General features: G+C 38.5%; 1 protein-coding gene across 1 annotated transcript in view; it reads left to right on the top strand.

The window, feature by feature from the left end:
- Positions 1-4,677: 4,677 nt before the first annotated feature.
- SLC13A4 (solute carrier family 13 member 4) overlaps positions 4,678-12,719 on the top strand; it is a gene marked incomplete at both ends in the record, with an annotated part of 28,236 nt that continues 20,194 nt past the window's right edge. Inside the window, 2 exons of the mRNA XM_082311394.1 lie at positions 4,678-4,776; positions 10,822-10,950. Coding sequence (XP_082167520.1) covers positions 4,678-4,776; positions 10,822-10,950 — 228 coding nt within the window. The remainder of the gene's footprint in view (positions 4,777-10,821; positions 10,951-12,719) is intronic.

Raw genomic sequence — 12,719 nt, 5'->3', positions numbered from 1 at the left:
TTGATAAGGGACACATCTAGCACATCCTCCACTTTATTCTATAGAGTTTAATAGCCTGCTTCATGAAAGATTATTTGTTTTCTAGCTCCCTCTTGTGGAATCCACTTTATAGTTCCATGTTAAATAGGGAAAAACGTTGTCTTCAGTCCTGGGAATTCAATTTCTGTGCTAGCTTGGAGGCACATTCTGTGACAGGCAAAGAAGGGAGTCTGGTGTACACTCCAGACAGACATGCCCTTGTTTCATCCTGTGGGTTTCCTATAAGCAATACATAAGTATACTATGCTTATGCTCACATACCTATGCGTATCTGGAGAATGCTGTTTTCCTAGCCGGGGAAACAAATTCATATTTTGGCTGGCCAGTAAAAGAATATTTTAAAGAGATGCAAAGGACCTCTGTAAAAGGAAGAGGTTTCATAACTGTCAGCCTTCAGAAATTATGCCAAATATTATTCATTCCAAATATTCTTGTAAATAAGCACTGTCTCATTCACTTCATTTGGCTGAGCCAGTTTTTAATTGCAATGACATTTGCAGAAGACAAAGGGCATTGTGGACACCAGCAGCAAACAATGCTTGTGAACATATTCCCTGCTTCCTAGAGCCGCCCTTCCAAGCAGTCTACAATGATTCCTTCATTATTTGCACATGACTTTGCCTCTGCTCCTTGTTTTTTGAAGGCAACATGGATTTGTCCTCAGTGGAGTAAAAGGCAAGACAAAGGCCCTGTTTAGTTTAATGATGACACATTTTTCCTGGTTCTATCACTTGAACGTAGGTCATCTAAACCCGTGCTTCAGAATCCCCCTGAGGCACGGGAGGAAGGTGCATTAAAATATATATGGTGCTGAATTTAGCAGTGTGGCTCATTTTTGGTGGTAAATTATATATTCACTTGTGTATATGTGTGTGTATGTTCATGCATGTATGTGCACATAAGTGCTGAGTACATTGAAGAATCCTAAATTGTTCAGTCAGGGAACAATTGCATCTGACCTCTTAGCAGAAAAGGCCATTCACTGATCCAGTGGTGGGAATTATGAATTTGGGAGCAGTGGAAAAGCAGTACTTGTTTATAGCAAAAATTGTTTGTAGAAATAGTGCAACTGACGATTATAAACCACAAAAAAAAAATCACGGACAGAAAATGGACAGAAAAAGGAGATATATCTTGTCAGACAGATGACTAGCAATGAAAAATCCAAACTCTTCTAAAGCAAATCCACTAATTTTTGTGAACAAGTTATACAAACTCTGTTTCTCTGTTGATGTTAGAGATGCTTCTACTTCCAGAGCATGGGAAAAGAGCTGAGCATTTATTTCATCCTTTCATACCAGCACTCTCTATCTCTCTATTTGCATCATATCTTAAGGAGACAGGCTCAAATCACAAATCCCTGAGGCTGTAAAAGAGAATTGAGGATTCCAACCCCAGTTCTGAATCACGTTTAACTGCTTTTGCATCACTTGAGCAAAGGAATGAACTCTTCTGTGTCCCTTAACAGGGATATTCCAAGGACTGGAAAAAATCCATCCAGCACCACCTTGTTGCAGCAAACAGCAAAAAGTGCAAGCAGTCAGAGCACACCGGGTTCGGCAATCACCCATGGGAATGTGAAACCACAACAGCCTTAGGGGCAGGCTTGCAATGGCATAAGCAGCTGGACAAAGGGCTTATAAAAGACACAGTCAGTCCTGTTTCTCCCAGCAGTTTCTGTGTGTGTATGCATGAGTGTGCATGTTTGCATTTAGACACACATATGTGTAGGTGCGCTTTTATACCTGAAGATCTTTGTTGGCCATCTTCAAAGCCTAGCTGGCATATGGCAAAGGAAACTGAAAACCTTGACCACAAAGCTATGAGCCACATGTGTCTGTCTCCTCTACTTGCACACACAGCTCAGCACCCACAAAGTAGTCTTGCGCTGCAGCCCACATGCCCTTTAAGCCTTCAGCATAAACACTGATGATCTGTTTGTGTTTTCTTCCCACACTATGCTTTATAAACACATGGAGGGGAAATGCCATGGAGAGCACTCCTGCCTTTCCAGCTCTGCTTCTTGGCTCCCTGAAGCACCACTTGCTGGAAGAGCCTGGAACCAGGGCAATTCATAAATTCCTTACAGATAGTGACTCCAAGTCTGCAAAGATAACAAGCAAGAGCACCGCAGCAAGTATTAATTGCTAGCAGTCACCATCCAGAGAAATACCTCCCAGCCACTCTCTTCACCCCACAGCAGGACTGTCCAGCAGTCAGAGTCTACTCATCAGTAAGTATCCCATAGAAAAGAATTACAGATAATTTTGAATACCCAGTCATTCCCTATGGCATACATATCTTATTGTACCTTACAAATAGGTAATTGAAACCTTTATCTCTGCAACAGAAAATAAAGTTTTTCTGAGTTTCTTTCCCTCCTCCCATTACTGTGCGTAGTGTAGGAAAAAAGATTTATTCCTTGGGAATGTGCTTGGACTGCCCAGGTTAATTTAACAGAGACTGTTAAGGTAATAATAAAAATATTCTACATAAAAATAATTGATTTTGCATTGTCTTTGATTTCAGCAGCAGATTTACTATTTAGCAACTTGCAACTTGAGTAGTTGGTTATCTCGGACTGTGAAACTCTTCATGGGAGCAATGGTATAAGAGAGAAAAGGGAACAGCCCTTCCCTCTGACTGGCAGGAGGAGGTAATAAATAGGAACAAGAGTGCCTGCTTTTTCCAGAGTTCAGGTGGGAAGGAGCACTCTGCCTCAGGGCAGCTCTTCAGGCTTAGGGCAGCTTCTGTCCCTCAATATTGCTTAAGATGCAGGCGTTGGTTGCCTGCTCCCTAGCTCAGTTTGCATCTCATCACTTCACACTGAGTCATGTTTATAGACAGTCCTTCTCTCACAGGGTGAAGAGCCATTGCCTCTAAATGGCACCTTTTATCCACCCTTTGACCTTACAGATCATAAAAAAGTGAAATAAAACATAGATTTTTTTCATTTAGAATAAAACATTTTTAATTTTTCTGATTTAGAGTGCTTTAGACATTCTTTTAGTTCCTCTGAAACAACTGACAAAACACATACAAATTCCCTGGCTGTATTGGACAACCCAAAATCTTCACATTAACTATATTTTTGCTTCCAGAACTAATTGCTAAATTTGCCTGAAGGGTCTCAAGGTTCTGTTGCTTGAGGGAAGTTTCAAGGTATAGAAATGTTACACAGTCTTATATACAATTACTAATTTCAGGAAGAATTCATCCTGCACATCAAACTCCTCTGCAGGTCTGCCTTTGCCAGTTCTCCAGTATTCAGTGCCACAGAGGCATCCCAGTTCAGTCTGGGGAGCTCAGTTTATGTCTGACTAGCAGAGTGTGGGGAGACGATAGGCAAGCAAGGATTGGGAGCATAGAAAGTCCTAGGTGTGTGGCTTCCTATGATACAGGGCAAATGGATGTCCGTCTACAGGTTGTGCATGCAACCAGCCAATGGATTCAGCCCTAAATCTCCAGTACTTCCTGCCCCACAAAAAGCATTAATAATGGCAGGGTTGTAGAAATATTTCTCCACTAGAAGACTAGAGTAGAAAGCCTAAAAATTCTCAATTTGCCTCTGAATCCTACTGTTACTGAGGGCACATGAATCAGTACAGAGATCAGCCCATGCCTCATGAATAAGTGATGTTCATGGATCAGGATGGAAGAAACATGAAAGACAAAAGATACTGTCTAGAAAACAATGATTATTTATTTATCATCAGTACTGGGACCTTGAAACAATAACAGACTGTTCAGCAACTGAAAAAGGTCTTTTTGTCTGTTTGTGTGCATGTCAGAAAAAGAAGGCTGCTGATTTTCTCAAATGTTCTGACTAGGTTTTGGATAATGGGTGGAGCAACTACAGTTTCCACAGTCCTCATTGGTGAATTAGAGTTGCACGAAGCTTTTTAACAAGTTTTTATCTTGAGACCAAGTATAATCTGTATTGGAATTGCTGCCCTGTGAATTCCAAGCTCAAGGCAAAAGTAGGGTAAAGGTAGATACAAAGTTGAAGCTGACTATAGCAAAGAGACAAAATCTGGAGGAGCTGCAGATGGTTTAACTTTTTTTTTTTAAGAAGGAATACCTGCAAGTTTGTTTCTGTGCACTGAACAATAGATTTTTAGTTTTAATAATTTTCCAGCAGAAAAGAAACTTGTATTTGAGACATTCAGACTATCAAATAGGAGGAAAAGAAGCAGCCTGAAACATATTTCGCCCAGTTAACGAAAACAGGAATTACATTGCTGGATGATGGAAGAAAAAAACCTTCCAAAACATGGCGATAAGAATGCAACACAGCTACACCTGTGATTCTGAATTAAAAAGAAAAATTGTCAAAAGACCACTATGTTCCAACTTGCAAATCTCTGCATGTTATGGTGTGGTAATAATTTGGATGTCCTGGTGAGCCCTACTTAAACTGAATGTCTTTTTAATTGAAAAATCATTAAAGTTTCTTTTCAAAACAACTGATTGAAGACTAAAGAAATTAAGAAAGCTATTTTAGGTGACTGCGTGGGTATAGGAAATGAGGCAGTGAGAGGCCTTTCAGGGAAATCAGGCACAGGTGAAGGAAAACGTGGAGTGGAAGTTGGAGTATCTGAGGAACCAGAGAAGAAAGCCACCAGAAAGTAAAAGAGTATGGCAATGATGAAGGAGATTCTCCGATCCAGAAATCTCTTGCTCGTTGTTCTCGTTCCACTTCTACTGCTTCCTCTGCCACTCTTATATCCCAGCAGTGTAAGTACATTTTCATTTTCTTTTTAACAAAGCCTCTGAGTGCAGGAGGTAGTCATGCTGGATAAGTCCATAGTGTGCAAAAAGAAAGGCAAAGACCTAAATAAGCATTGCTCTTAGAAAAATCCAGGACTCAAATTTGAAGGACTGGGAAGGTCACTGAGAAGTCATCACAGTAAGAATGAGATCTACCTTGAGTCATGTCACAAGCAGAGCTGAAGAACCAGGTGAAGCTAGTAAAGCATTACTTTAAAGCAGAAATATTGTATCTCTTCTTTTTCTACAATAATGCCTGTGTGGAAGGGGGAACAGAACAAACATACCCAATAAAATTTTCATTAAGGAGAGGTCTTTAAAAGGAATACTTTCAGTGTTTTTAGTTTTTAATAATAAGTGCGCATGGAGGGATTTTCAATTTAGAGAGGGTTTATAGGACAGCAATTCAAGTGAGGCAGGAGCTAAGACTCAGTGACAGACATGTAGAACCATACATGACATTCATTATTCTAAAGCAGGTGTAGGCACCTCTACTGAAACATTGCAGCTCTGGCAATGGCTAATAAATGATGGCTCAGAGACGTACACAATAATACAAAGGAGGCAATAGTCTGTGCTTAACACACAGACCAGGGAATAGGAGTGGATGCAGCTGCATTCCTGACACTCTGTTGGAGCTACTGAGCACCCTTGGCCATGTAGTTAACTTTTCTCTGTGCATGTCTCTGCAGTTGTAAACCATAAAATAACAATGTTTTGCTACTTTATATAGATGGCGATGTTTAACTTACCAAAATTTGCAATGTATTAAAAATTCTGTAGTTGGTGCTTCCATAGCGCTAGATGTAAATCTGGCCAAATGGTGCAGCAATTTTCATTCCTTCTTCTACCCTGCTAAAGATTAATTCTTCCTTCTAGTACCAGAGGATTTATGAATACTACTACTTTATCAAATAGAAACGCAAAGGATTAGAAATTGTATAACAGTCTTAGAAAATAGAACTGAAGTATTTTGTTTGTAAAGAAAATCAGGATTCATAGAAAGGAAATATTCCTACACCACTGAACTGTATGTTGCACTTTGAATGAGTTTTCCTGCTCTGAACTTCAATGTAAATCTCAGCAGTCCTCTTTCTTACAGTAGTTTTCCATCTCTTCTCTCTCTCTCTCGGGAATGAATGGCAGACAATCATGCTCCTTCAGAGAACAGCAGGGCTCACCATTGCACAGAGGCTTGTTTTAAAAAAGGATTTCATCTCCCCCAATGCCACTGGAAGGGTGACATAAGAACAGATACTCCCTGATATGCCCATATGGCACTGTAACTGCAGCATGCTCTATGTCCCTTAAGAACCTCTCCTAGGAAACATGAGATTCACTGCTCTGAAATTTGTCACTCATATTTGCTCCCTACCAGATTCAGAGGCACGGGATGCAATAAGGAAACCCTTTAATAACCAAGGGAATTGTAATAGTATCGTATGGGTGCTGAAACAGCAATACTGTCAGTGAACTTCTGCAAGAATTGCTATTACCCAGTACAAGCTCCTCTGTGCTATTACTCTGCACATCATGGTGTTGCTTTGCTGCAAAGTGATATGAAAAGCCATCAGATGACGTTTTACATCCACTTTATATATACATGAATGACCACAGATAGTATAGTTGTGAATCTGACACAGAGTTGAAAAAACGTTTATAATGCTATTAAGAAAATATCTACACCAAATAAACTCAGTTGACAATACACTATTCAAGTGGTTTAGTGTAGTATTTACTTTGTTACAACCCATTGACTATGATTATACCTGAAGATTAAATGTCACCTGCTGACTGACTTACATTTTCATTTATCAAACAATTATATTAGTTTTCTGTCTTTCTTATAGAGAATTACCAGCTGGTTTATATTTGCATTTCTGCAGGGAATCAGCTTGCATCTTCTTTGATGATATCGGCACAACTCTGGAAATGTCAAAGGAGCATTACATGTGTAGTGGCAAGAGCAATCAAAGAGAGCACGAGGACTCAGAACTGTTTGTAGATATGGCTTATGGGAATAATGTCCACAGCTTCTTTTCTATTATTTTGTGACAAGAAAGGGTTGGGTAAAAAATAAACTTGAGAAAATTTTCTTGAATTCTTCTTCCCTTTCCAGAGTTTATACCTGAGCTATGACTTGTACAGCAGGTTTGAAACACACGTAAGTGCCTTTCAGGTCATGACACATACAGAAAAAACCACTGTGCTTTACAAACTGTGGGTCTTTTTCATTCTGTCCTTATTTCCTTCATTGTTAACAGTGACATAGGAGCATTTTTGCCTCTTTTTTTTTTTTTTTTTTTTTTTTTCTTTCATCTTTATCCACCTTTTTTCATAAAACCACTGGTGATACCATAAAGCATACCACATGAATTCAGTCAGTTGTGGGCAGGGTCTCCTATGACTACTGATCCTGTGGCCACACTGAACCCAATAAAGGACATGTGGGTGACTCCTCAAAACTCAGCAAGTGTTGCTGTAAGCTGTTAAACCTGCAGCATCAAATGATGTTGACACCTTGACATGCCAAATGAGCAGAATGGACCCTACAGCACAGAACATGCTCTGAAGAGCCATGGATGGTGTACATTCATCTTTGGTTTTATTTACACAAGCTGAAAGGAGGGAATTACAGTGTGATCCCATCAGATCAAAGATGGTAGTCCAGAGGCTAGACTACCTCTTGTTTGCACAGCTTAACCACACACCTGCATGCAAGATATGCAATGCACATCCTTAAGTAGACAAATCTCCAACACAGAGTTTATTCTTCTTTTTACTCACTCTGAGATCCTCAGATGTTTTCATTACAAAAGCTTTATGCATGACCCTTATTGTGGAATTTTTAGCCATGGCTTCCTCTTGGCTCCCCTTTTATTTTCCTCTCAGGGACGGACTGGAGATAGATGGTAGTCACTCCAACCATCATGTTTTGCTATTCCCTGCTTCAAGCTCTGAGGTGGGCTTTACAGTAATTTTCAGCTGTACAACAAGAAGTGAGAAAGGTGAAACAGTTAAACTTATACAGCCATTACTTTAGTCCAGTACTTAGTAGCTCTGGTAACCATTAATTAAATATATAAACTGAGTTCAATTAAATAGAAAAGATTAATATGGTTTCTCTTGGAAATGAGCTGGTTTAAAGCACTGAGAAAATAAATAGAGAAAGCTGCTAGACAAGCAGATTAAGTTTTTAGTAGAGATTATCAAACTTGCCTTTCGTAGTACTTGCTACCTAGTTTTATACCACTTACTTAAAAATGTACTTTATTTTAGTTTTGTTTGTCGATTACAGCCTAGTGTATAGGAAACAGAAAGACTCAGTGCCCATCCCAGCTAGGTTTTGATAGAGATGCAACTTCCCTTTGTCCTGTTCCATTTCCACTATCAGCCTACTTTATTGCTACACACAGAGGAGCAATAGAAAATAACAATCTATGCTCAAAGAAATTAAAGAGAAGTATATTTTTGGAGTGAGAAAATAGTTTGGAATCAGGTTAGGATGAAATTAATTTTATGAATTTTGGCAAAACATATCTCTTGGATCTTACATCTGCACTGCTTTAAAATAAAAATCAATGCTTCTTCATTAAAAGGCATTTTTCTCCTCAGACAACTGCTGGATGTCATACAGAGCCCATGCAACCATAGTAGTTTGTTAGCAGAAACTAATGAGTTAAAAAATTTAAAAATGTGTCAAATAGTCACTAGGTCACAAAAATGACCTAGCTCTGCTCTCTATGGAATATTAGCCATGAAGTAAAATGTAGTTAAAGGTGACTGAGCAGCAAGTTGGCTAATGTTTACGAGCCAATCTATCAGCTCTGTGACTTTCATCTAAAATAGCCTTGTCTTCCTAGTAGAGATTACTAAAAATCTCTAATGCCTGTCGTCTCACTTTTAAATTATTTCCATTTTTAAGTCAAAATTATTTGTTTGGTTTTTTACTGAGTGATCACTTGAAGTTGTTACAAACTGAACACCAGTCTTTGGAGTTTCAAACAGCATAGCAATTCCATTTTATAAAATGCATGCTCTATAATCCATTAAAAAAACCCCTCTGATCTCATCCATTCTAAGCCAACCTTCTCTATCCTCTCTTATCGTTTTTTCTTGGTGGCAATGAAGCTACAACTGCCATACAATCTTTTATTGTAATATTTTCCTGAAGGACCTGATCATAGAGGACCAGTGAAACCTATATTGGAGAGCTTAAAACCTAAAACACTCTTCTATAATAGTAAGGGAAGAGAAACAAATATGCATATTTCTGTACGGTTCAGAAGTTCAAATGTACATGTCCATCCATAAAGGAATTATCCAGAGCGAAATTTCTCCAACAGCTTTTCAGATACTCTTTATAGTCTCTAAAGTCATTGGAGTTTATCTGATTCAAGGAAGTTATTTTTCCTGATAATCTTGTTTCAGTTATTTTGGTGGCCCTGCATACATGAATCAGAACTGTTTAATGTTACACTTTTCTGAAATAGGAGTCAGAGCAAGGTCTGGCAGCTAATTTAAACCCAAGCTTCTGAGTAAGCTTGGCTGCAGTTTTTAAGCAAGTAAAGGAAATGACACATAGCAATCTATTTTAACTTTTTCTCTGGGCTGTGTTCTGCCTGTTACTGTAAGCTGTACTAAAAAAGAGGAACAGCTGAATGTGGCTCTTTGTTAGGGGTAATGTAAAAAGGACATGTATAAACATGAATTTAAATGCAAGATATTGATTCATTCCAGTGAATCCACATCCCTGTATAGTCTTACTTTAGACTTTACCATCACAACACTGCTTCCAAAAAATGAAGTGTCATCCATGCTCATTGATTTGGATGAGAATCTGTGAGGATTGCTTGTGTGACTTCTTGAAAGCTGCTTAATTTGGGAATCATCCAGTCAGGAAACAAAAGTAATGAAATTACATTTTAATGCACTCAAATAACATTTGTGAACAGTGAATTTTCTAAACAATAGCCATTGTAAGCTGTGAATCCATATGGCGTGATAAGTTTATACAGAACATCCAGTGAATAATAAAGAACAGGTAGATTTATAGCTGGTGTAAATCAGTGCAGACTTGCTAGCTTCCATAGAACTGCCAGTTAGACCCAGTACAGGATCTGGCTTCAAATTTGAGAAAAGGAAAAGAAAAACATTTTCCTGAGGGTAATTCTGTAACTCCACTGAATGCCATAAATAAAGACATATCCATCTAAAAAATGGACCAGAATACTTTCTGGACTAGCTGTGTTTTGCTATAAAAATATTCAGGAGATAACACCTTTCTCCATCATATACCAGCTCTCCATGAATGCTCAGCTCGATGTTATTGTGGCTTTCTCTACCAGAACCTTGGATAGCAGCAAATTTGTTTGATTAACTCTGTTGACCCATTGCTTCTAAGCCCTTCGGGTCTGTGGGCTTCTCCCAAGGGTATGTAGAAATCACCTGAGAAAATAAAATCAACTGACAGAAAGTGTAGGTTTGCACACTGTTTAAAAAAACCAGTCATTCAGAGCATTTCCCAAAAGAGCCACAATGTGGCTTTAGCCATGCTATGGCAAATGTGAACGTTCTCATCTGATCCTGAAAACGATGGGTTCCTGTTCTTGTACAATATTGGAGTGACAGCCATGTAGAAATATCAGCTCCACAGGCCTAATCTGAGGAGTTATGGTTGAGCATTTGGTAAATATTGGATTATGAAATTCAAATAAATCTGTAAACGCACTTGGAACTATTATCTTGCTGATAAATACGTTCATTCCAATGTTTTGCCCTAGCTTATGTGCAAAAGCTTTCATTAGCATCATCTTCTGGAACTGATCTTTTCTATGGTAGCCTAGATTCAGACCCAAACAGCTGTGCCTTAGGAGGTCCTTATGTGGTCCTTATTGATTTTTTTAAGTTCAAGCACCCTCAGTGTGATGAGTCCTATGAATGCATTCACAAAGGCTTCCACAGCAGGTGGTGTGGCAGTTAACATGTAACCTCCATGCTTTGTCCCTACAGGAAGCCTCATGTGCCTACGTGCTGATCGTGACAGCTGTATACTGGGTCTCTGAAGCAGTACCTCTTGGTGCAGCAGCCTTAGTTCCTGCTTTCCTATACCCGCTTTTTGGAGTCATGAAGTCCAGTGAGGTCAGACCGGTGTGCACTTTTTTATCATTTAACCTCCTACTCTCGGTTACTTATTTGAATAAAACTAATCTGAGTGGACTAGCAAGACTAAGAGGTGTGGGAGGAAGAAGTGTACAACCTGTAATGTGGAACTTAGACCGACCAGCTCTTTCTTCTACTGAAGATACATATAGTAATGGCTATATTAGCCAAGCGGGGTGTCCATCCTGTCAGCTACTGCATCACCATCAATTCCCAAAACCTATTGCATCAAAGGATCCCACCTTTCCCCTCCTCCAAAACCATGTAAACAGCAGTTATAGGATAAACTGTAAAATTTCCTTCCAATTATATTTATTATAGATGATGTATAAGGCACGAGGCTACATATTCTAAAAACAGTTACCATTTCCTGTATAAGACTAGATAATTTTGTTATCCAGGTGAATGTCTAGTTCTTTTCCCCACTGTAATCTTAGTGCTGCCTTGTAGCCTTGAGTTCTAAGGCAAAGGAGCAGCTGTACAAAAAAGTCTCTTTGATCTGTTCTGAATTTGCTTATTTGAGTTTTTGGTGAATGTTATTTTCTTTCATGATATGCCAAGAATTTATTTTATTTCATCTACAGCTTCTTTTTCTTGTTTTTTTCTCTCTCTTTTTTTTGGGCTGAGAGGGCATCACACTTGATTTATAAAGACTAGAAATACAGATAAGAACAGAAAAGAATATACAGCAACCATAAAATTGTTGAATTTCTAACACAATCTGGCACTGGGCATGCCCATAAATGGATGGGGTCAAGCATGAACCAAGAGTTTTATGACCTGCCTTATTCCTCCCAATGGTATAACAACTGTGTAATATAATCAGGATCATTTCTATATCAACACAGTTAAATATTTTCACGATTTTTTTTTCCTATCATAAAGGTAAGGTAGTTACGCATTTTCATTACAAAATTCTGCAGCATATTGGAGAAGGAAAATTTAAGAGCAGCCTGACAGAAATTCAATGTAATATCAAATTAAATGACAGTGGGACAACTACAGAGAATGTATTATTTGCTTTAGGAACAGAAATAAAACCTTGTATTTTAAAATAAACAACTCTGATGCTGCTGCAGTATTTCCAGTCTGCTGGTCTGGAATGCCATAGAAACCCAGGGCTCTTGCCTAGCAGTTTAAGCTACAAATAACTCACAAGGGCTTAAGAACACGAGCCAGTGTGTCGTATGTGTGTATGCGTGTACTAACAAGAATATTAGTATTCACTTGTTTCTCCAAAATGACTGTGAAAGGAATAAAGGAAAACAACAGATTCTTTGTACTGCTGGCTTGATGGATTCTTTTCATTCAGTTCAGGACCTTTTTTTTTAACAAGGTAGCAGGAAAATAAAAAAAGTTAATGAGAAAGAAACCAGTGGAAGAAAGCCAAAAAAGTGATATTTAAAAGTTCTGGCACACAACTATGATGGCCAAGTCTATTTAGGTCACCATGGGGATTTGTTAAACGAATATAATTAAATACTTAACTTGCTGCAGCTTTCACAAAATAACGTTAGTGTCATTCTTGCACTTTTATGGAGGAGTGTCAGTATAACTGAAGACAATGGAGAAAATACTGCTTCTACTGATTTTAATTGTTTTAAAATGCTGGTGCCTACATTTGGTTAGAGGAATACTTTTAAACTGAAGAAACTATGATTTTGGAAAAATATTCCAGCAACAGCTTGGGAATGGTTGCATCAGAATGAAATGAAAAAATTAACTAGACTCCAAGCATCTGTTTATAA

The sequence above is a fragment of the Platalea leucorodia genome, assembly GCF_965183815.1.
Source record: "Platalea leucorodia genome assembly, chromosome: 4".
Lineage (NCBI taxonomy): Eukaryota > Metazoa > Chordata > Aves > Pelecaniformes > Threskiornithidae > Platalea > Platalea leucorodia.
The sequence above is the reverse complement of the archived record's forward strand: the minus strand, read 5'-3'. Positions and strand labels throughout refer to the sequence as shown.